The 25,820-nt window shown below is 45.5% G+C and overlaps 1 protein-coding gene across 2 annotated transcripts in view; it reads right to left on the bottom strand.

Annotated features, from left to right (window-relative positions):
• Positions 1-25,820, bottom strand: part of PLPP3 (phospholipid phosphatase 3) — an 82,020-nt gene that overhangs the window by 28,663 nt on the left and 27,537 nt on the right. For both annotated transcript variants that reach the window (XM_038537423.1, XM_038537422.1), the window contains exon 2: positions 11,774-11,931. In XM_038537423.1, the coding sequence (XP_038393351.1) occupies positions 11,774-11,931 (158 nt within the window). The remainder of the gene's footprint in view (positions 1-11,773; positions 11,932-25,820) is intronic.

Genomic DNA, 25,820 nt, shown 5'->3' with positions numbered 1-25,820 from the left:
TTTGGATGCAAGGCAAGGAACACTCACTGAGGTGTCAGTGGCCAGGGTTCAAGTCCCTACTCATTGAGTGAATTTGAGATAAGCCAGTGTCTCCATCTACAAAATGAGGGTGCTAGGCTCCTTCATTTATCACTACATAATTACAATGACATTTATTTTCAACTCTCCTGCGCTACCTCCACCACTAGCCTTCCAACCAAGCAAAGGTAATGGCAATAGCAGAGGAAAGTACTTCCTCTGAGATGATGCCAAGGGCATGGGGCAGAACCAAGGTCCCATGCACCGTCCCTGCCCTTGGATGGTTCCTGAGATCCTCGAACCACACCACTGCCACAAATTAAGAAACTCTACACTGGCTTGGCTTAAGCCTGACTTCCTATTTGATGCTGAAAAAGAACACGTGGCTTTTCACTGCAAATCAGCATCTCATACATGAATTTACTGATTAATCTCAGGCGAGTCACCTCTGGGCTCCAGCCACCTTAGGGAGAAAGGATTTGGTTACAACTCAAGGGCTCCTTTACAGCCCTAACATCCCTTCATCCTAAAACTTCGGTTTCAGTCCCACAGGCATGCACACAGCAAACTGCCAGTTAAAATGCCTCCTCCTCTCACAAAAGGCGAAAGCGGTAAAGGAGGCATTTCATGGCACCTCAAATTCCTAATAACAAAGCTATTAAGAGCAGCAACCTTGTACATTTCTTTCATACTTTACGGTTCCATTCGACCTGTGACTCTATGAAGAACCGATACCCACTGTACAGCTGAGGATGGTAAGGCACCGAGGGATAGGTACTTGCCTAAGGAGCTGAGGCTGCTAAGCGACAGAGCTAATAGTAGAGCCCAGATATGCTGACTCTTAAGCCTCACAACAGACTACATGGACAGAATTTTTTGTTAAAGATCTTCCCTGGCTTACGATGGTGTTACCTCCTGATAAACGCATCCTAAGTGGAAAATATCGTTAAGTCAAAAATGCATCGAATACACCTGACCTACTACTGAACATCATAGCTTCGCCTAGCCTACCTTATACATGCTCAGCACACTTATGTTAGCCTACAGTTGGGCACCATCAATGGCCACAAAGCCTATTTTACAAGTAATTGTAGAAGAGCTCATGTAATTTATTGACTACGCACCGGAGGTGAGAATGGTTGCACGGGTACAGAATGGTGTAAGCATATGGGCTGTCTACCCTCGTCATCACAGGGCTTGACTGGCAGCCGTGGCTCACTGCTGCTGTCGCCCAGCATCACGAGAAAGCACTATACTGCACATCGTTAGCCCAGGGGAAAAAAAAATCAAAATTCAAAATCAAACTATGACTTCTACTGAATGTGTATTGCTTGTGCACCACCCTAAAGTCGAAAAATCTGTCAAACCACCAGAAGTTGGGGATCAGCCGTACTTCTATCATTATTAAAAACGATTTCCACCCCAGAATAGCAAATGCATATTTTCAAGGACAGGGCCAGGCTGAAGCCATTTAGCAGACACATGACTCCAGGACCACATGGCTTCTGGGGCAGCCCTGACAGATCTTGCAGTTAATGAGCAACAAATTATGTATTTTCTCTATCCCCTCATACAGAAGGGTCGGGGAGTCGACAACACAGCCATAAATCATCATTATGAACCAGCCGGACTTGGCTTCTTGTAATCCTAACCCTTAAAAGACCATTGAATGAAATTCGGGCTGGGACAGGCAGTCCGAATACCTCACCTCTGCCGAAGAGGCGAAGGCTTAAATTGTTCTCTGACATGCTACACACCTAACTCTGGAGTTCCAGATTTACTGCTTTCGGACCTTATTCATTACTCACAATGTTTTTATTCCTAGGTAATAAAATAAGCTCTTCCCTCCCCCTACAAAGGCTCGGTCCCCACCCCCGACTCCAGCCCCTGGAGCCCTCATTTCTGCTTCAGTCAGCAAGGTTGTGATATGCCCAGAAGAATGCCTTCAATGTTGATCCCTTTCTGAAGCAGCAAGCAGCAGATTCGGAGGGGAATGGCAAGCTGCCAGGCAGCAGAGGAGACTTCTCCCCTACCTGCCTTTTAAAGCACTTGGCACAGAACCTGGAAACTAATAAAGCAGGAAAGCATTGCAATTAAGCTACAAGGGGACAGAAAGAGATCATTCCCTGCCTGAGAACGGTAACAGTTTGTCCCCAGCTCCAGGACAGCTCCTCTCTGTCTATCCTTTCTGGCGTAAAAGAGCTCCACTGCACACATGTTCACAAATACCAATGTGTTCCGCAGAGGAACTTTGGAGAACATTGACTTTTTGGAAAGGAGGGAGGACAGGGTGGTCAAAGAGGCACTGACTTTGGAGCCAGATAAACCTCAGTCTGAACCCCATCTCTTACCTTAGTCAAGGGACTTCACCTCTCTGGCCTTAGGTCTCCCCATCTATAAAAGCAAGATTAATGACATCTCCCTGGTAGGATCGCCAAGGATACCACAGGTGATATGTCCCATGCCTGGCACCTAGAAGCAGAGCCCTCCAAAAGTTAGTTTTTTCCCCCTCTTTCCCTTAGAGAAGAGGAAAGAGAAAATTAACACCTGTTTGTAGAAAATATCTTTTCTAAGATCCTCCCAAAAGCTCCTTGGAAAAGAACATTACAAATTGAAGAGTTTGGAAGTACCACCCCTCCAGAGTAGAATGAGAAAATATGTGTATGGATAGAGTAGTTTTGACCATTTCATCTACAGGATCCTTTTATCAGGGGAACAAACAGGAAAGAAGTCTAAACCCCAGGCAGCCAAGGAAAGCCTCCTGTACTGTGTGTCATTTGTCACGTTCCGCTCTTTATATAAATTATCCCAAGAAAAGTTAAGACTTTTGCACAGTGTCCCAACAATCCCTTTTAGAGACTGCTGAGTTTGAAGAGTTGGAAGGACAAACTTCCCTATTTTCTGATCTGCTTGAATAATATCTGTGTAGTGCTTTACACCTTACAACTCATTTTCACATCCATTACATTATCTGCTTCTTAAAATGCCCTATGAATTACGAAATTATTATCACACTTTCTAGGTTAAGTATGAGGAAGGCCAGAGAACCATCCTTGGTCAGAAATTCGGTGAAGGCAGGGCTGTCCTGGCAGCCTGGACTTTGTTCTGCTTCTTGTACCCTGTCCCACAGCATCAAGCCGGCTCTCTCTTAGAAGTCCTAACAGGCAGCAGGATCTGTGAGGCCAGTGAGACAGATGCTCCTAGAGCACCTGGTAAGGTGGCATATTCTTGGCAGGCATTTGCACACCTCAGATCCTGGTGCCAAGCTGTTCTTCTGCATCTCCATTTATGCGGACTAATGAACTTCTTGCTGTCCAGAATAGATTCAGCCAACACACACTGGATGATGGACAATAAAGGAGGGGGAATCATTTTTCTCAGTCCCAAGCAAAAGGAAAAATGTAATGTATCTGGGTCCTGCTTCTAAGGATGGAGACAGAGTATATTTTCTTTGAAGCTGGATGGTCCATCTAGGACAAGAGAATGCAGTATCTTTAGTGACTAGAAATAATTGATGAGAAATTTAATCTTTGCTGCTTGTCCCGCTTGGTTGTCTTCAGCCTCTTGGCAGGAGATCAGTGCCTTGCAGACTGGGAGAGGCCATGAGGACAGAGCTCTATCCAAGGCCACCAGTGGAGTTCCTGGCTCTGTGGGTAAGTCAAAACTCCAATATCGAGAATATAGGCAGCAAAGAGGCTAGAGAGAACCATGTCACTCATGGCTGAAATGAGTTGTGGTAGCTGCCTAAAGCCCATAAGCTTTATGAAGAAGGCAGTCTGAAGCATGAAACATCATTATTTCCCCAAACATCAAGGACTCGCAGCCACAGGACTCCTAGAGGACTAGCTCTGTCTGTCTGTGCAAGGGTCTCCTCAATGTATTTTCTGCAGTACTGCCTGCTGCCCATCTCTTACTCTTGACACTGAGTTCCCTAAACTGCCTGAATATCACATCACTGTGCTTTTCTTCCTATTTCTCAAACACCTTTCTCCTTCCAGTGGACCCCCTTCAGAGTTCTACCAAGATAAATGTGAGTCTTACTGGGGATGAAGTCTTGCCTTTCTGGTGTGATCTCTGCTGCTTCAACAGTCTGAATTATTACCTCTGTGAAGATGACCACCCATCTTCTCAGAATGGGGCATCTCTCTCTCTCTTTCTCGCTCTCTCTCTCTCTCTCATTTCAACTTACCCCTTATTCCAATCAGTCATCTTCCCATCTTCTGCCAAGTTTCCCAACTAGCTATCAACCAGTGACACTAGCATGTCAACCTAACCCAGTCTCAGACCATACTCCTTCCAACTTCTGTCTCAAACCTCACTGCTCTTCCCTTCATCTCTGTTCGAGTCTCCACCATAGAGCTGTAAGGACATGACCCTATAGATTTCCTCGCCTCCTTATCCCACCGTCATCTAATTCTGGTCATCCTACTTCCACAAGCTATCTGTCATCCATCTCTCCCCATCATATCCCCTTGAATTATCCCTACCAAGATTCAGGCCTCATCCTCACCCTGGCTGCAAAATTGATGAAGCTGGCTTCACATACTTTCACCAATCTCTAGCCAATTAATTTGGGTAAAAATTCGTCACCAGTCAAGGAATTTCAGGATCTCAGTGTGATCTTTTTCTCCCTTATCTCTATCTACTTCCTGATACTCTCTTTCTCCAGCCAAACAGGTTTGCTTTACATTTCCTGAAAACACTCCATTGTTTCAGCCTCTCATCCCTGAAGCAACCCCTTCTGCCTGGAAAGCCAGGCTATCCGATGAGATAAAAGTCCTATGCGCCCTTCAATATAGACTCCTAGTGTCAACTCGTGGACGGGGTTAAAGTTCTGGCTCTTTTAACTTATGGGTCTTGGATGACTGAGTGCTGTAACTCTCAGTTCCCTTATGTGTAAAGAGGGGATGATGCCAGTACCAAGAGCTCCAGGGCCATTGTGATAATTAACTGGACTAGTACTTGATGAATGATGACAATGGCAATAATGATGAAATCTTCACCAATGAAAATAAAACTTCAGTGGTCTTCTGAATTCCCACAGCAGCACTTTATTTATATCTCATCCCGTCTGCTGCCTTTGGCCTATTTTGTCCTTGAAGCTCTCAGCTCTGGCTCCCCTCATGTTCTCTGACCAACTTCTCAGTCTGCCTGAGAATAATCAGTCATTCTTGTATTTAGACCATCAGCTCCCAGGGTAGTACTTGTGTCTTCTATACCAGCTGTAGGCTGAGGAATCTACCACAATGTCTGCTTGTTCTAAAGGAGGCCTCACCAAGCAGCCACCTACAGCAAGCTACTGCCTTCTGCAAAACCCACTTCATGCAAAACACTACTGCACACTGCCGATCTTAGGATCCTTGCCGGTCATCTGCCCAGTGGCCTAAATGTTTTGTGCTCCTCCATACGCTGAGTTCTCCAAAGAAGCCCAGAAACTACAAGTCTTTATAGCTCATGAAATAAAGAGCACTCTGCATAGCACCTAGCACCGAACAGGCCTTCAACACATGTCAGTTCAAGCACTGGGCTTTGAAGCCCGAGAGCCCTGGGTTTTAACTCCTGCTCCCTCACATTCACCACACAGTAACCTTGCACTAACCACTTCTCCCTCATAAGCCTCCGCACCCTCTCTCATTTGTAAAACAAGGTAAATAATACCTACCTCATCCAATTATTAAAGAGGATTTAAGATAAGGCATTAGCCTCCTCCCACCCCATTAGATAGCTTGTAAATGTAATCAGATTCTCTACTCCATCCCCTAATATACACTGACTCACAGAATGGATTTCTCAGCCTCCAGAGCATTATCACTTAAAACGGATAAAGTAAGAACCATTTTCATACTGGATACATTTTCCAAGTAGTCATTAAGCCCTTAGAGCTACATAGAACTGAGAGGAACTGCTGCAGCTCTTTCTTCTCCCAGGGGCTGGATGTCTTTGTGTGTGTGTGTGTGTGTGTGTGTGTGTGTGTGTGTGTGTGACCTAGATCCTAATCCCAAAGCCTGTGTTTTAAAATGGCAAATAGATGCCCCCTCCCTCCATCCCCTCGGGGATAAGAAGGTCTCAGAAGAACTCTGTGGCCATTTGATCAGGGAACGGCACAGTTGAAGGATTCATGTGGCCCCTCTCCGTGGGTGGTCCTGGTAATTGCACAGATGTAGTGGATTGTAAACTGGGGGACGGGGTCTCCTACCAAGGCACCACTGGGCCAGCCCCACTTCACTTTTTTTCAGAGTTGAAAACTGGCCTAACCTTTAATGAGGAGGTAATCTTGGGGAACCTTGTTTTCTTGGCAGTGCTCTCTCAGATAAAGGGGGCTGGGGCCGGGGGGGTTGAGGAGGAAGTAATGAAGTCCAGATGTGGGCACACTGAAGCCCGATCCTGAATAAACAAGCCTTGGAGGTATTAAGCTCTTCTTGTCTCTCCAGCAAGAAATCTGCGTGTGCTACACAGCATGGTCCCATGTGCACCATGGACCCTATTTAAGATCTTAGGGAAGCAAATGGGATACGTTTCCCTGCCGCGTAGGTCCTCTGACATCTCCTGGCCTAACGCTTTTAATTTTCTGCCCAAACTGTATGGCTTGTGATTCTTACAAATACATATTGAGCACCCCAGTCTGTGCCTTGCACTCGCAATTCAAAATCAGACCAGACAGGTCCCCGGCCCTGCTGCAGCTCTCGGAGTAACTAAAAAACAGATAAGCAAAAAAAAAAAAAAAAAAAAAAAAAAAAACAGGGCAGTTCCACACAGTAACTGCAAAGTCAGAGGTGGGCCCAGGGAAGGTAGGGCCCTTCGGAAGGTAGGGGAGGAAGCAACCAAGGAATGTTTCCTGGAGAGAGAGAGGTCTGCTGGGGTTTATTTAATACCTACCACGGGCAAGAGGAAAAGCCTGGTCTCAGCCTTCTAGGAACCTGTTATCTGACTGGGGAGACAAGAGCCGGACACAGATCATGTTGCCAGGACAGAAGTATGGAAGGTACTATTTGTCTGCTTGAGATGAAACTAGGACAGAGGTGTACCATCGGGTCCCCAGCACCTGCTACCTCAGAGGTGCTTGATAAGTCATTGTGAAAGGCAGGCAGGAAGGCTTTACAAGGCAAAAGTGGTGCCATTATTGAGGGGGAAAAAAAAAAGAAAGAAAGAAAGAAAGAAAAAAGAAAAGCCTTGCCTTTGAATCAGAAGACCCCTCGTCTGGCCCTGCCACTAATTAGTTATGGGAAAGTCACTTAATATCCTTGATCCTATTGCCTTAGCTATAACAATCCACCTCCCAGAATCACCACCAGGTGCAAGTCAGGGAATGTGCACATGACGCAGACTTTGTTGACTGTAGGACACGAGGGAAATGAAAAGGATGATTCTTGCCGATGACACACATAATGTCACTTGACATGACCTCTAGAAAAAAAGCCTACAGGGTTTGTGAGCTCCTGTCACCAATTAACAGAAAAGGTACGGTTCTTTTCCAAGGGGTGGGGCAATGAATGAGCACAAAAGTTAGGGACATGAACCTGAACCAGATGATGCCGAAGCCTGAGCTTCTTCTCTAGTTAGGAATATTTATTATGAAGTTACATTCAACAGATCTTTGAGAAGTAGAACTTATATGGCCAGAGGGAGAAGGGGATGCACCCATAACTCATCCACACTTCAACTCCTAGATATTAAGAATCTATATAAACCACTTTCAGGGGCTGACCAAGGCAAGCACTGAGCCCATGTTTATTTGAAATGAATAATACACATTTTTTCCATATTAAAATCTTCGCCCATAATACTCTTCACAGTCCAGTATAAGGCAAAGTGAGTGGAGGCTAGGTAGGGGGTGATACTTTACTGGTTTTGCTCCTAATCTCACTGCTGCTAGAGTCATTAAACCTTTACAAGGCAGGATAGGAACCACTGCTTTGTGGATTTGGAAAGAATTCCTATTATGCTATAATTCCAGAATCTGAGATACAGCTGAAAAAGAAGTCAAAACGACTAGATTTTTCCATATCTCCTGCCATAGAAAGGTGTCTGCTTTCTCCATAACTTCTGATGATCTGCATATCCACATCACACTCTAAACGGCCCCAGCACCCCACTCCTTTGTTGTGGGGACGCTCAAACCAGAGCAAGGGTATCCACATCGGGCAAGGCTTCGCTTGTTGTTTTAAACAAACTTGAGGTCGGCAGGAGAAGGCCTGAGCAGCAAGTAGCAGGATGATTAGATTTCCAGCCCGGGAGCCCCCTCCACCCTCCCTGTCATTCACGCCCTCTGATCAGAAGCAGATCCTGGATGGAGCCAGCCAGGCTCTATGACCAGTCATAATGGGAAAGTGGGAAATGTGTTGTTGTTGTTTAATTTAGGCCGTATATAGCTTTTCCAGAATTGAGTACACTACAGTGAATTACTCATTTTTCCTCTGAGGCCTCTGCTTCTGCTTATTTCCATGAGTACTCTAATATTTGACGGCAGGTAAGTGGGTAAGCAGAGCTCATTATGAGCCCACATCTCACACGTGCCTCCAGTCAAAATGCAGGGGTTGCTGGATCTGGACATGAAGTCCTCTTGCAAAGAGCACTGGAGTGAGAGTCAAGAGATCTGGATTTTACTTAACTAACTAGAAGAAAAGAGTGGGAGATAGGATGGGTCCCAAAGCTGGAGCTCCTTTCCTGATTCAATTTTAATTAGACATGAGGTCTTGGCAAAGTCATTTCACCGCTTTTTGACTGTTTACTTATCATTTATGATGGAAACAGTGAACATTCATTGAGTATACTGTAAGTGCCAAGTGCTGGGTTACTTTACATATATCATCTCCATTTAACACATGAGCCTGCTGAAGCTCAATGGGGCTCATTAACTTGCTACACATTCCACAGCAGGAGTTCAGATATGCTCCAGGGTTTCTACCTTCAACCTCCATGCTACACCGAGACCTTTAAGATTACCTAACTGTTGGGGTTTCTGCAAGGGTGAAATGCTTGAATGTGGTTCATAGGCTTCTATGGCACATAGGGGCACCTAACAAAGGACACCGATTATTTTGGTATTTTCTTGCCTGCTTTTCTTTCTTTCTTTTCTTTTTTCTTTTCTTTTCTTTCTTTTTTCTTTTCTTTTTTCTTTTCTTTCTTTCTTTCCTTTCTTTCTTTTTCTTTCTTTTCTTTTCTTCTTTTCCTTCCTTTCTCTTTCTTTCTTTCTTTCTCTCTCTCTCTCTCTTTTTTTTTTTTTTTTTTTGGAACTATAGGAAAGCACTATCCAAACCTATTTTGCTGACATTGTATGGGATAAGGAAGCAATGCTGTGGCTCATCCTATAACCAAGGCCACGGCACATGACTATTTCAAGGAAACCTGAGAGGTCAAGGAGCATTTTAATTAGAACACCAACATGACATGAGGAGAAAAGCCAGCCAAACTAAACCCCTCAAAGCAGATTTTTCTCAGAAATGCTAGCATTTCAAGAGGAAGAGGGGGCTGGTCTTGGCCAACAGCAAGGAATGAGCTGCTGATCAGGAGTTTTGCTTGAGGAAGGAAGAACAGGCCAGAAGCACAGCTCTCAGAAGTTTCTTTAGCACCCTATGTCCACTTAGCCCAGTGCTACAAAGCTTGTTCCCACAAGTAATGGCATTTGATTCTCAGAGCAATCCCCATGAGTGAATTCAAACACAGACGAGGAAACTAAGGGCTGGAAAGAGCTGTGATTCACTCGGTTCACGTGGCTGAGGGTGCCACTGCCTCTGAACGGTCCCTCTCCACTGCGCTATGCCAGGCAAGCCCATATTAATTGCAAGTAGAGAGAGCAAAGGGCACGTGACATCCCTGTCCCTATGCTATTTTTATAACCACTCCTGAGTTATAGTCAGCTTCCTAGAAGCACTCCATGAACTGATCCTCCAAGTGTCAAAAACACCTGTTCAAACCTTAGTACAAGTTACTGTACAACTATTTGCCTTCCATTACAAACTTCTTTTCCATGGAAAGCCATTCTTCCTGGAGCACTCAGCCCCACACTGTCAATTTGGAGCAAATAGTAAAATTAGATTTTATATCTCTCAGTTTCTGAACACAAAGATCCTCAGTCCACCTTTAAGAAACTCCTAGAGTTGCCAAATGGACTGTTTTCATTTTAAAGGTTGGAAAGAATTCTACTAGGCCCCATCCCCCTTCCCAATTTCAAACTGTTGATTGTGTGCCTGGTTTACGATGTTATTAAAAAACAAAGAGGGGTCTCAGAGTTTACAACCCACCCCCAGAGTGGGGAAGTCAAAAGAAAAATTTCATGAAATGTGGTTCAGTACCATCAGCAGCTTGCATCTGATCCAGAATAGGCAAGAGTAGCCAACTGCCAAAACCTTGAGCAGTTAATTTGGATAGGACAGCCACTCTCAATTTGAAATCAAGTCTGCAAAATGGAAAAGAGGGCTTTGAAATAAGCTAGGAATAAGCTAGGCTCGAGCCCCTGTTTTTACTTGCTGTAGACTTTGAGCATATCATTTAACCCCCTTGAGCTTCTGGTTTTCCATTTGTATAATGAGGGTACTAGCACTTAACTTGCATGTAGTATTCTTAACTTCAGCTTCCTTCCTTCTTGGCTTCTAATATAGGCCAAAGATAAGCTTCTAGGTTCTGGCTAATACAAACATGACTCAAGGATCTAAGAGAAAGAATTTATGATCTTGGTGGACATGACGCCTATCCCTTATGCCCACATGGCTGGAGTTCAAGGGCAGAGAACAAACAGAAAATTCTGGAGGTGTAGAATGGACAGCTGTGAAAATGCAGAACTCACAAATTACAAGACTGGATTCCCATCAGCTACTCTCTCCCCCAACCCCGCTGCCCCACGTGGACACATCTAAAACAGAGTGCTGACATTCCAAGTAAAGCCCAAGTGAGCCATACCCCATTTTCCACGAGGCGACCATTGCTCAAAATAACTCTGAACTTTGTCTCAAAGTCTGTGGCACATTTTTGCATCCTCAGTGAGGACTTTTCCTTTAAGGGAAGATCTGTATGTTTATACTTGCACCTGAGTAACCTGTTCAGCAACTGGGAGTTTGCAAAGAATTTCAATATTCATGACCTCTTTTACTCTTCATTGCAATACTGTGAAGCAAGATGGTCATCCCTGGTTTGAAGGATGTACAGCTTGTCAGTGGAGTGCCAGGTCTAGAACCTCGGTCTCTTGATTCCAAGTCCCATTTTATTTTCACTTTGCCACCACAGCCCCTGGATGTGAGAAGTGAACGATATGCCAGAGAATACTAGTGGCATGTGCTGTTATAGCAGCACACCATGGTGTGAAGACAGCCCAGAAAATGCCTGTGACACCTGATGGCAACTCTCTCTCCTCTGGGGCTCAGCCTCATGGCTCAGAGCTGAGACTCTGGGGAAAGGGGCAGCTGGGTTCAAATACTAACTCTGCTGCTCCGCAGACCTCAGTTTCTTAATTTGTAGAAGAAAGGTAAGAACAGTATCTAGAATTCACCAGATGGTCGTGAGGATCACATATACAAAGTATGTTAGAGAGGTGCTTCACGTACTTTCATAATACTCTTAGTATAGACGTGCATATATAGATTATACTTACAGTGTATACATGTATATTATTTGAAAACGCTTTTAGTAATAATACTAACCACATGAAATAAACAGCATTAATCAAATTCTACTTGATCTGCCAACCTGTGCTGGCTTGGATATTCTGAAATACGATCCAGGGGCGCTGAGCCAGGTTGAGCAAGGCAGCCCGGATGCTTACCGCGAGGATGGCGATGACAATCCCCACAGCACAGAGCACGGCATCGTTTATCGTCTCACCGATTTTCAGGGGATACTTGATGCTCTCATCATTGCAATAAAACCCTCGGTGGTAAGGCTTGATGGTGCTTGTCTCAATGATGAGGAAGGGCAAGCCAGCTGCTCAGGATGGAACCGCCACATGGACCACGAAGAAAAAAAAAAGGGGAGACAAAGGGAAAAGATCAATAAAAGGAGGCAGTACTGATGGACAGCAAAGACCACTCCCAAATAATAGCATTGACAGTGACAGTAATTCTGTGCATTTGTAGCGACTTTTGGGCCACAGAGAGCGCTCAGTACATGCATGCCCGATGCCTGGTCCTTCCTGGTCACCCCCAATAGGAGCACAGCATGATCCTCTAGTCTTGTCCAGGAACGCCGAGGGGGACAATGGAAGAGCCAGGCCAGGAGCCTTCCCACTGTGCCACACCCCTTGCTGAAACATAAGCCTAATTTGTAATAATTATCCACAGAGCCTCAGGTCTAATGATGTCTGGTTCTCCAAGTGTGTTAGTTATCACCACCACCCCCTTGGAGAAGCTCATCCTAAGGCTCCGTTGCTTGGAGCAGGGAAGGGCCCGGGAGTCAGATAACCTGAATTTGAATCTCAGATCCACCACTTCCTAGCAATGTTCTAATTCCAGCTTCCGGAGCCTCAGTTTCCTCACAAATGAGTCATGGGGACAAGGAGAGGAGAACCATACAACTTCTAGCATGATGCAGCCTGGCACATCATAGCTGCTCAGTGGTGCCCTTTTCAACCTTTTTCTTCCACAAAGGGTCCCTAACAAGGCTAGGCAGCTGAGTGGGGCCCTGCTGCCTGTAGCCCTGGAGCAGAGCCCAAGGGCATCTGGGAGCACCAGGCAGCTGCTGCTGGTTTATCAGGGCTAGCTCAGATGCCATTCTCTTAAAGGTCATGGCAAATGGATTCCATCACCTGCCAGGAAAAGCTCCTCCTAAGGCTGAGGCAAAAAGCGAAGGCCTACAATATCTCTTGCCTGGTCACTGCCAACAGCCTCCACATCAGTCTCCTGGCCTTCATTGCCTCACACACGTATCAACCAGTTCACTTCCTGACCGAGAGCACGTCCCTGCCTTGCTTAGGCCTCGTCAACGACTCCCCACTGTGCAAGACGAGATAAAGTCCCTAAGTATGACCTCTGGAGTTCCCCAGGGCCTGGACCTCCCCCTCTCCCGACTCACAGTCTGCTGCCCTCCTGCACACCGCTTCCAAGGAAACAGTGCACAGGGACTCTGTCTTGGATCACAGTCTCCTCTCAGACTGGAAGACCTCTTCTTCTTCCCCTTGCCACCCAAGGTCAACACTGAGCCGCAATGCCACTGCACAAAGTAAAAGGTGGGCCATCAAATGTTAGGACCAGGGAAGATCATGGAAACTATCTTATTAACAGCCAGCATTAACGTAACAGCCACCAGCAATGTGGAAGATGCTTTATAGCCATTTTTGAGTTGAGTCTTCCAACAACCTGAAGAGGTCCTGTTAAATCATCATTTAAGCAGGCCCCATTCATCTTCAAGTGAAGAGAACAGAGACTAAAGAGAATATTTAGCTCATTCAGAGTCTATTAGGTTATGCTCAAATGCTCGAATCCCCTAATTGAACTTTGCAAATTGGTTTCATCCAACTGTGAATTGCATTTGCTGAAAAATCCCAAGATAAGCGGTTGTTTAAAAGATAAAATTCCATTTTCATGTTTTTCAAAAAAGAATTAAATTCCCGTCATGTTGCTCGAAGGCCCAGCCTACCTCCAAAAAAAAAAAAAAAAAAATGTACCATGAACTCCACAATTTTTCAATTACTTTGGTCCAGACCAGCAGCGATAAAAATGCTCACTTTCTAAAAAAGTGTATTTATGTATCACTGTGCATACACACATGGATTTATTTGGTTTTATTCTTTGGATTTATTTGAATTCTACGGCTATTTATTTTGTGACCCCTAACTGCTTCCTGCTAGAACAACAATTTACTTTATCAAATTCATACTGGTGCTTTGAAAAGAAAGAAACAGCAACACACCACAGCATTGTGCCTGACCTTCTCAAAGTAAACACAGAGGGGCCCTGGAAGGCAGGAACCATTAGCTCTTGAGACTGTCTCTGCAAAGGAATGGAGTGGGCAAGGGGAGGCAGTGTGTAAACGTGGTGGGGTAGAAAGGACAAGAGTAGTCAGCTGATCTTTGGGCGAGGGGACTGGGAGAGAGAAAATATCCTATGAGCCCGAACCATCTTCGTTCTCCCACTCAACATTTTGAAATGTGGCCAAGTTGGCTATGGAAAGTAGCCGAGAAGCCAGGAGTATGATATTAATAGTCCGCTTTTAAAGTTCCACACGTCGTGATAAAACGTGGAGCTCCATGCCTGAGCCTGGCCACAGCCTCCGTGGTGCCTGGGAGCCAAAGCGTTGCTAATAAACTCAGGAAGGGAACAGACCCCAAGTGCCTTACATTTGTGCTACACTCTTAGGCCCCAGCTTCTATTTTTAATAGTGTTCACATGATAGGCCTGTAAAACATATGTTTCTAAGGACAATAAAACACATATAAAAGAGCTGTGGAGTTAGACAGAACTGGGTTAATGATCTCGATTCTGTTCCCTGCTACTTGAGCAAGTTATTTGCCATCTCCAAAACGCCCTTCTCACCTGTGCAATGGGAAGAAGGAGACCTAGCTTGGGGACTGCTGGGACGATGTGATACGCTGCTACATTAATCTATTCATTTATTCAACAAACATTTATGCAGTCTTCACTACATACATAAAGTACAAGGAATACAAAGATGGCATAAACCATGCCCTCAGGGAGCTTATAGTCTAGTAGGGGAAGGTGTAATGGGAGAAAATGAGTACAGGAAGTTGCTTAGTTAAAAGAAATCAAGCAATAGCACTGGGTCACATCAACACGGAGTCTGGCACATACTATGGACACTCAATAAATGTTAAAAGGATGAAGGGGGTGGGGACAATCCCACAGAGAAGGCTAGTAAAGAAAATCTCTTTATTCTGTTTCTTTGCCCTCTCTTAATCTGGGAGCAATCCAAATCCTTTCTTTTCCTCCTTTGCCTAAGGCTTGGGGAGTTTCCGGTTCTGATTATATGGATGATGACCACAAACAGACAAGAGGTTGGATCTGAATTATGTTCTGTTTATTTGCTTGAAAGGCATGGAGATAGCATTTGGAAAACCCAATGGCTTTTTCTGTCTCCCCTACAAACTTGTGGTATGATTGGAGGGGATGCCAGTCTAGGCTTGACTTTGCTCCAGAAGAGAGTAACCTCAGATTCCCTTCAGTTGGTTGGAAAAGCGTGAGCATTTTCTCAACAGGACAGCTAGTCCTCAAGAGACAGAGCACCATGCCTTGCCTCTCCAGGGCACAGGAAAGAAGCTGTTTTTTATTCCAGAGTGGGATCTCCAACCTGGCACCATCTTTATTACCAACCACCATGGTCCCTGATCACTTCATTTCAAGAAAATTTTCAGTGCGAGTGCCTGGGAATCTACAGGTGACAACATCACAGTAACTGTCCTCAACAGGCTCATGGTATTTTAAGAAAATTACAAAAACAAGTGCACTAAAATATTTCTAAACATGAGGACTGACATATGTATAGAGCATAGGGAACACTAAAGATGGCCCACAGAGGGTGGGATGGGAGGCTGGAGGGAACCCTTACATGAGTAAGAGGTTTCCGGGGTCCAGGGACCAAGTACACTCAAGAGACTCAGTGTAGTTTCAGGATTTCAATAAAGCAGTCAACAAAACCAATGGCCACTACCAGAATATGATTTTTAATTTGGCTTATAAAGCTAGAAGAGACATGTAAGTATACGATGAAAGGAAGAAAGGGGAAGCTAACACAGACAACAACAGTAGCTAACATTTTTTAGAAGATTTGTATTTATTTATTCATGAGAGACACAGAGAGAGAGAGAGAGGCAGAGACACAGGCAGAGGGAGAAGCAGGCTCCCTGCTGAGCAAGGGACCTGATGTAGGATTCAATCCCAGGACCCCAGGATCATGACCTGAACCGAAGGCAGGCGCTCAATCACTGAGCCACCCAGGCGTCCCAATAGCAGCTAACATTTACCAAACGACCATTACGTGCCCAAACTGTGCTAAGGAATCCCCCACAGAAATGTCTGCTGTCTGACAAACCCACATGTCTATTATGTTCTCAGGACTGACTGGGCCACTGTGCCGAGGGAAGTCCCAACCTCCAAGTGGTCCAAGGGCTGCTAGGAGAACAGTCATAACAACGAGCAGATTCAGGCACCCTAAGATTCAGAGGGATTAAAAGTGACTTACTGGAGCCACTCAGACTTTCGGGTGCTTTCTAAAGTTGAGCAAGTCACTTAAAACAGAGCAGGAAGCCTGTATGAGTATTGATAAATTAGTTACAGATCAGCAAATGTCATGGCCTTTGAAGAAGATGCTTTATACGGAACAGTCCAGGCAATAGCACAGGTGATTATTCACTGAATATTCACCACATTGCACACATGTGCTCAGTATCTAATTTAACCAACACTCTGAAGCCAATATCCTAGACTTTAGATTTATCTCTAATGAAAGGTGCATTACCAGCTTCTTACAAAGCAGAACCAAAAAATATGTGTGTGTGTGTGTGTGTGTGTGTGTGTGTGTGTGTACATATCATCTGGTGATTCTAGACCCCAACTCAAAGAATTTCTCCTTCTTTTAATCAAGGATCAATTAACTTCCTATACCTGCAGGGACCTCTTGGGATGTGTAAGCTGCAGAGGAGGCGAAATACGAACTCAATGACAAACACTTAATGGGCAGAAAATCAAAGCATGAAGAAAGGCCCCTGTGTTGGGTTCGGGCCTTTGAAACTCCTTGGGCTTTGAAAAACTAACACTCGAGCAGGTTGGGTGGTTTGGGGGGTGGGGTGTAAAAAAACACAGGATAAGTTTTTGTGGCCCACCCATTGATAAAGTCATGTGGGAAGTGTTACCAAAGTGACCCAGCCCCAGAGCCTTGCTCCTTTCAGCCACAGCTTCACATTTGCACAAAATTAAATACAGCCTCCTGCTCTCAAAGTGCTTTTTAGAGAGCCCGTGGTGTGCGTCAGGGAAAGAGCTGGGGTGGGAGACTGAATAAGAAATTTTCGTGCTTTGGCAGGACCCAACGCAGAGCATCAGGGAGGGGCTGCTCATGGCTCCTCTACACCAAGTCCTTCAAGCGTCTTTCCCAGAGTTGTCCAGCTTTCTACTTCATCCAATCTGTAGTTACCTTAAAATAAGCAGAGTCCAGAATCTGTGAGAGTAATAAATAAATGAATATCTGCAGAAAGCCTACACACCTACCCACAGAAGAACAGTGGGTGCAGAAAACGTGTGTGGGTCTCAAGCACAGACTCACTGCTCCAATCAGGCAGCGAGCAGAACCCCACAACAGGACTTTAGACATCTTACCTACAGTACAGACTCTACTGTTCTGCTCATTTTACAAATGACAGACTGAGGCTCAGAAAGTTTTGAAGCAGCTCACCCAAAGCACAAAGCTGGCAAATGGTGCCAATACGGACCAGATGTTAGAAATACAGATGGAAGGCATGGGGCTTCTGATTTCAAACTCAGAGTCCAATTAGGAATTAATGTATCTGAACTTCCACGTTCTTATTTTCATTTGTATCCAACGGATAGCCGAGGCCAGAAGTTTTGTAATGTGTCCAAGGTTCTCACATGAGTCAGTTGGTCACTGGGACTTGAACCTAGGTCTGTCTGTCTTTTGGTTCATGTTTTCTTACTCCATGACCTGACCCTCCCTTTCTTTATAAATGTATTCCCTGTTAAAATATGACCAACTGCTTTTTTTTTTTAAATCATTTAAGGCCAGAATGGTCAACCCAACTACTACTTAGAGGTTCAAAACACAAATATTTATGTTGCTTGTAAGTGACAGGGTTTCTATTTAAAGTAATTAATTGCTACTGGTCTTAGAAGTGTGCAAACTTTCTTTGGTTTACGATATTTGTCCAGATTTTTATACTGGATACAATCCAGAAGAGACAAAACTAAGTTTACTATGAAGGCGTTTCCCACCTTTGAAACGGGCTGCCATGAAAAACACTTGCTGTTGGCTGCTGTGAACAGGCAATATTCGGGGTCTAGGAGTTTTTCTTTGACAAATGCTCATTCTTCAAAACTAGAAAGTCGAGGTCCCTTCTTTACAAAAAGAAGGTTGTCAGCATAGAAAGCAACTCCGTGGCGGAAGAAATCAGTGGCAGATCTAGTCCTGGTGCCTGGGTCTCCTGGGCCTTGAGTGCAATTCCACAAACATGTAGGGACAGTTCGTGAGTACAGGGCACTATTGGGTGCTGGGGACACACAATATCAAGATACTGCACTGTTTCTGAGTTTCTCAACTTTGGAAAGTCTCAGGTTCCATGACAAAGGGACACCTGTCTTTAGTCTAATCGTGGGTATAGGAAAGAACTTTGGATGGCCTTTCTTACTTGAAAGTGCTTAAAGAGAAAACATTTTACTCTCCAAAATAGCATGGGCCACCTTAAAACTCTAGGTCCTGCCCGTTTTTGGCCTTTCCAGTTGGATTTTGAAAGGGCTGTCAGATCCACCAGGGACTAAAGAACAAACCAGCCAACTGCACATGATTCAGACCTTCCACGAAGAGAGCCCCAGCCCTCTTTTGTAGCCATGATATGTCTAGTAATACACAACTACAGAGCTAATAGGACTTACAATTCCTCTACCTCAAGTCAGACTGGGTCACCTACCTTCCTCTTTTGACCTCTTTTTTTTTTTTTAATTTTTTTAAAAAGATTTTATTCATTTATTCATGAGACACGCAGAGAGGCAGAGACCCAGGCAGAGGGAGAAGCAGGCTCCACGCAGGGAGCCTGATGCAAGACTTGATCCCAGGACCCCAGGATCATGACCTGAGCCAAAGATGCCCAACCACTGAGCCACCCAGGCATCCCCTTGACCTCTCTTTTAAATAAGGATAAGCAAATTTGTATTGGGTACCTACTATGTAGGTGCCAGGAGCTCTGGATACATCAAATGATGTAACTTTCAAAACAATCCTCTAAAATAATTAGTATACGGCCCAAGAAGAGAGAGTCAGAGAGATGATCTATCACTGCTGCTGCTAAGAGCAGTGTAACCAGGATAGATAATAGAATACTGAGAACCTTGAAGTTCATTCAGAGATGATGCCAGTTAGGCTTTCTTGCTAAGTACACGCAGCAACCAGGTCTATGCAGATATTAGCTCTGGGAAAAGTGTACGCGGACCTTGAACAAGGATAAAAAGCAAGGTTCCTCCTTAGATGTTGAGATGGATTTATATAGATCCAGCTACTCTCCTGCCTCAGTCTCCCTGATGTCCCAAATGTTGTTTATTTCCAATACGGCAGCCCAAAGCTAGGACGCAGCAAGAATCCCAATGTTGCATTGGGTTTTATAGCTCTTACGTAAAGAATCACATTCAATTTTCCTAACAACTCCATGGAATGTCTTAATATCTAGATTGAAGTACCACTGGCAAACTCCTATCTGTCTTTCAAGACATAAATATCTCCTACAAAGGACTCACTGAGCCATGTTAGCCACTCTGGCAGAGTTACTTTTTTTGACTTATCCATGAACTTCAGCGTCAGGGAGATAGGATTATATGTCCTACTTCTATCACCTGCCACGCTTACTGTATGACCTTAGGCAAGTCACCTTACCTCTCTGAGTTTCATCAACGTACAACAGGACTTTGTACAGTAATTCCCAAGGTACAGAGTTGATTGTGAGTGAGACACAGTTTATAAAATACCCAATTGCCTGGCTCCGTAAATATTAGCTCCTGCTCCTGTATGTGACAGGAAGCCACTGAAAGCTTTTAAGCAGGTATAAGATGTGATGAGAGTTCAGTCAAAAGCTCACTCAAGCAGCTGAGGCCTGCCAACTCCTTCCCAAATGCAATCTGATCCCATGGGGGAAGCACGCTCATAAAATCCTATAATTCGAGGGACTTCTTGGGATTGTATAAATAGAAGGGGCTTCAACAGTGGTTAGCAGGACCTGGCACCCTGCGTAGAAAAGAAATATCATGGCAGGAATCCTACCATGCATTGTCAAAAGATCATATAAGGCTGATGGGAGGTAAGTCTGTAAGGGGGAACAATTTTTTCTTTTCATTTTCCCAAAGAGTTAAACATACATCCGTCAGCGTACATGGTCCACCCAAGCTATGCCACCCAGGTGTACACAAACACCACATTCACATGGCGGTAAAATAAACAACACGTGGACGGGCAGGACATCAGATACCAGGGAAGGCCAAAGTTCAAGATAGTCAAAAGGCAAGACTGGAGCCAGACGCGGTGCCAAAAATGAAGAGCTGGAACGTTATTGGAGATGCTGTGAGAACAAAATCATGCTGGTACACAGTCCAAGGCCACCAGGGCACCCCAAGATAACCTACTGAGCTACATGGGCCGATCTAGGTCAAAGGCCAAACGCTCACACACAACCTAGCCCACAAAGATGTTCTATTTGGCCATCCACTGCTTATAGTTCTTAACATTGGTTGTTACCATTTAATGACAGGGGATCTCACATAGCATCTAGATTTCCGGTTCTTGAACCGGTTCTAACGCTATTTGGCAATGCAGGCAGTACAAACTGTGGCTACATGCGTTCTGCACCATTCCCTGTCATCACCCTGACCTCCAGGCTGCAGGTCAGTTTTCACTGTCACTGAGCATGTACTGTTGATTTTCCTATGCCTGGTGTGCTTCCATCATTTATGTTACCTACCTGGCCCCTGTAGACATTTTGCTTTTTTCACCACTGCTCTAGAAAATACGGAAATCCTTGGATGAACCCATCAAAATAGAAATAACTAACTCTTGCTTCAACAATGTCCTCTGTTGTAGGTAATGGCCTCATGGGACATGTGTATATGCATGAGTATATATATTTGTTTTAACCTTAAGCCTACCTGTGTTCAACTATAAATCCAAGGACTTATCCATCATACCCTAGCACTGTATATACCTTTTTCTGTAAGTCCTCTACACTAACTGATAGTCTCTTCAGAAAAGGGTCCATATTTTATACATATCTGGGTGTCCAGCACAAAGAGTAATTCCTAGGACTAAGTGGGTGCCCCACAAATGGATATTGGATAAATGTATACAGGAAACAAACTAAAATCCAGACAACGTGGCTCAGAGAGACACAGAGAGAGAGAGAGAGAGGCAGAGGGAGAGGTAGGCTCCATGCAGGGAGCCCTATGTGGGACTTGATGCTGGGACTCCAGGATCAGGCCTTGGGCCAAAGGCAGGCGCTAAACTGCTGAGCCACCCAGGGATCCCCTCAACTCCTGTTTTCCTAACACAATACCCCAAAGCAACGCACCACCACACGTCTCACAAAGAGCAGACAAAACCATGAGGAACTATTACAGGGCACCTAGCCAGTTTCAAGTCTCAGACGGGTACTGTTGGGCTGGATGACTGCTGAGACTCTGAATTCTCAGTTTCCCAATCTTTTTCATGTAGTGAAACCATCGGCAAGTCCTTTGTAGGGCCCCCCCAGGTAGCTGAGCAGGCTGCTGCTCAGTGCTTCAGCTGTCCCAAGGGCTAAGAGATCCATTTCGGCACAGCCCTGACCCACTTCCTGCGATCCTCTGGGGAACCGCTGCCCAGGGGAAAGCTCCCAGGCAGAGGAAGAGCACAAATCTCAAGAAGGCAACTTTGATCTGGGTTTGAAAACCAGTTTTGCCACTTAACATCTATGCAACCATCAGCTTAACTTCTCAGAGCGCCTCCCCTTGATAAAGAGGACACCAAATATCCACTTTGATGAGCTGCGGGGATGACCTATCACAGGGCCGGGATTTAACCAAGGTTAGTTCTCTGCCCTCCCACTCTGAAAATCTACTCTCCAGCTATTCACATGATGCCAATCAGCCGGCTTGACTGGTTTCCTCTAGAAAGTGGCCAACTCACCTGGACACGGCTGTGTCGGCTCAGATAAGGGCTGTCACTCGAGCTAAGTAAAGCTGGGGCAGTTCCAGCGGGCCGGGGACAAGACAACCCCCACGCCAGGAGCACACTCCCCATCCCCAGCCTGTCGAGGTTCTTTTTGTAAAACCCAGAAACCTTCTTCAAATCTGACGGCTGCCACCTGCACAAATAATTCGGGGATGCAATTTTGTAACTGAATACAAGCCCTGAAAGCTGGCAAGTTTGAAGTCCAAAATAATCCCTTTGACCTTCTGCCTAAATGCTCACTAATCACTTTTTAATTTGTAGTATATTTCCTCTCTAGGTGCTGTACTTGCAGGCTACATTTTCGTTTTAGGAGTATCCAGGGAGTGAATGGCATTACAAAATACCTGATTAAAGTACAAGTCAAACTTCTCTCCCCAACATCTGAGGCTTGGTGTATGCCCCACCGAGTTTTCCAAGTTGCATTGAGTGGCAAGAAAGTGAAGGAGTAAAAGACCGCTTTGAAGGAGAGTCCTCACTGGGAGAATTAGGGGCTACAGGAATTTATAGATGTGGTCCCTGCCCTCTAAGAACACAGACTCTGGGGACAGCTACCCATGATGCAGCGGGACAGGACCATCCAGGGAGGCATTTCAAAAATGCTCAGGGAGCACCGAGGACACGTGTTAGCGCATGACTGGGCCACCAGCAGGGATGTAGTGGCAGTTTATGGACTAACCCAGCAAATGCATTTCAAAGATTCCTTGCAATCATTTGAATGCCAACAACGTAGTTAAGGCTATACAAAAAATTTTTTTACAAATAAAAGCAGTAAAATAAAAATCCAGACCTGGAAAGATTTCCCCTAAAAAGCAATTCACAAAAGTGCTCCTGTAGCCCACCCTCATCCCCTACCCAACTTTTAGCCCTAAGGAAAAGGAGAAAAGGAGTTTGAGGGAGCCCATCCACCTCCTAATGATGAAAAGATGCTAAAATGGGCAAACTGGCAGCTAAAACTTTTGTTCACTCCATAAGAAACGCCTTCCCTGGTGACAAAGGTTTCCAGTTTAATCATCACTAGGATTACTACCAACTGAAATAGGCTGAATCCAAATAGATGTGTTAGGATCATTCCACAGTGTGTGTGTTTATCCCAGTGAATCAGGCAACCTTTCACCTACTGAATAATGAAGTCTCAGGTAGCCCGAGCTGGGTCAGTTCAGCCAATGTCCTGGAGAGGAAAATGATTTCCACACTAGTTTCTGATTCAGTGAAGAGATGCCTGCTATCACGAAGAACACAATACAAGCAAGTGTGGGAGTGTTAGTGGAGTTTCTTTTGGCAAGGCAACCTAAAAAACAAATACCAACCAATACTAACTGACAACACTAATGACTCGTATTCATCAGTGTTAGTTCCATGGCAAACTAACCATATAGTCACACTTCTGTTCTCTCGGGCTCCGTTTCTTCATGTGCAAAATGAAAGAGGCGGTTTTATCAGGTGTCTTGTGAATGTCTCTAATTTAGGAGTTTTCACCTTTAGCCTCAGCATTTTATAAACAAACTGCAGGGGCAGCCCGGGTGGCTCAGTGGTTTAGCGCTGCCTTCAGCCCAGGGCCTGATCCTGGAGACCGAGGATCAAGTCCCACGTCAGGCTCCCTGCATGGAGCCTGCTTCTCCCTCTACCTGTGTCTCTGTCTCTCTCTCTCTCTGTGTGTCTCTCAGGAATAAATAAATAAAATCTTTAAACAAAAAAACTGCAGGCTCATTCCCAGGGCGTCCTTATAGAGCAGACGGATGGGCATCGCCACCTGCATGCTCTCCCCACTGGGGGAACTGAGCAGCACACTAGGTTCTTTTAAGCCTGGGAAGAGAGATGGCCAAGCAGAGCCCTCCAGAAGTCAAAGGTGCTCATTCATAAAGAACAGCTTTGGAAACATCCATGAATCTGCAGACCTGCAGATACAAACTAAATTAGTGATCAGCAGCTCTTGGCTCTGTCAAAGAAGTCGGTTAACAGCAAAAACGTGGTGTGGGTTGGAGGCAGGTGGGAATTAGCATCAGCTCCTGCAGCAAACCAGACACTATTCTAGGCGCTTTACAGCGGGGCCTCTTTTATTCCTCCTGCTGATCCTTTCCAGGTAAGCAGTACAGCTAGATTTTGCAAAGGCCCAGGCTGAATGAAGATCAGAGGTAAGGCCGCAGAGCAGAGCTGCCACTGGGTCGGGCTGACTCTCCACAGGTCTGGGCAGCACGGTGTTGCCTCTATCTGTAGAAGTTTGCCTAGACGGAGAAGGGGTGCCTCTGGTAAACTGGCTGGCTCTCTGTAGTTAGAAATCCTGATGCTCTGGGGCCACCCTCAGTTGCTCTGGGAGCCCTCCCCTTCCCCCCAGCAGGATGGGGATAACAAAATCTGGGTGTTCAGATACAGGAGAACGAGCTGCAGGGAAAAAAGAAAAAAAAAAAGAAAAAAAACCTAGGTGGTTTGCTATAGGAACCCTATTGTTCCAGAGGGAAACTCTTTTGCCAAAACTCTCCAGGAAGCCACTGCTCTGTGATGCATTTTTCAGCTGTTGAGAGAAAAGGGTAGTTCCTGGGATGTTTTCTTCAATGGTACTGGAAGCCAGGCCCTTAATCCTTGCAAAGCAGCAAGGAGCCAGCTTCCCTCAGAGGGACAAAATGTCTAGAGGCCTTCTTCCAAATAAAAACATAAAAAACTCCTCAACTTTCCCCTCACGACCTCTCTGAATGTGTGAATCAGGCATTGGAGGAGAAGGTAGCAGGGGCCCAAGGGGGGGTTCAGGCCTTCTCTGCACCCCGCCTCCCCTGCTGGCCCAGCCCACCTGACCTCTCCAGAGCGGTAAATTACAAAGCCCCCACTGTTCTCTTTGCCCATCCTCCCCACATCCTCTCTACCCACCCCACCCCCCACACACATACATTTTTTTTAAGGGCGAAATGCCAAATAACATTATTCCCCTTCACCATGGTATTGCCATGAGAGCTGCCTGGTATGTTTGCCTGAAAACTGGAAGGTTTTCATGGAAATCTCGGCCTCCAACTACAGCTCTCCCTTTGTGGAAATGGACTTGGAAAGAAGTAGAAGGCCCCTCACTGGAACCTAACTGGGCAGACAAGAGCAGAGAGGGAGGCCCCAGGGATGGCTCAGAGGCCTGGGGATACCGGACTGTGCCTTTGGCAGCCTGGAACAGGCCCCCGGGCACCCTTGCACAGCTACCTTCTCCAGCAGCTCACCCCCCTGCACGAGGTGGCTGTCTGTAATGGGCAGCCTCACCCCGGAGTAGAGATCCTGTTCTAGAATTTCAGGGGGCAGGGGAGCGCTCGCAATGTTTATGTTACCCACGGGTGCAAACACGTTTGTTTCCCTGGCACATGATGTCAATAGCAGAAAACCGTTTCCCAACTCATCTTAATCATCTGAGCTCCAAGGAAAATCAAAACTTTGATTTTTGAGGTTTGGTCGCGTTTTGTGACCGTTTGGAATTAGCTGACCTAGCATGAGTTCCTCCCTTCTCTGGTTGTGGCAGTGGGACCCCAAGACTCATGAATCCTAAGGACCTTGGTGTCCTCCTCGGCCAAACGAGGCCCAGTGTGGAAGAAGGGCTGTGATGATTTCCTGAGACAGGGTGTATGGGGGTGTCAAAGAGCTGGGTCCGGCCCGGCACACATGCACTCTCAGGTCTTTCCACACACCCCGCCCCCAGCCTAAAGGGAGGGTACAGACTGCCAAGTGCAGGAAAATAATCTCTCCTATCCTGCTCCCTGTACCTCTGAGAGCAAAACTGTGGATGGGCTCCTGCTTGTCCATCAAGATGACAGAATGGGTCTCAGGGAATTAATTATTCAACAAACTGGCCCTTCACAAATCCCATCCAAAGGAATGGTTTGATGCCTTTCAGTACACTGACTATACAAAATCCTGAAAGACCAGTGCACTTCAAAAGCCTCACAAAAACCCAGGCCTGGGTTTGGCAGGAGTTCCTCAGCCACTGG

The sequence above is a fragment of the Canis lupus genome, chromosome 5, assembly GCF_011100685.1.
Source record: "Canis lupus familiaris isolate Mischka breed German Shepherd chromosome 5, alternate assembly UU_Cfam_GSD_1.0, whole genome shotgun sequence".
Lineage (NCBI taxonomy): Eukaryota > Metazoa > Chordata > Mammalia > Carnivora > Canidae > Canis > Canis lupus.
This window is presented reverse-complemented; position numbering and strand designations above follow the sequence as displayed.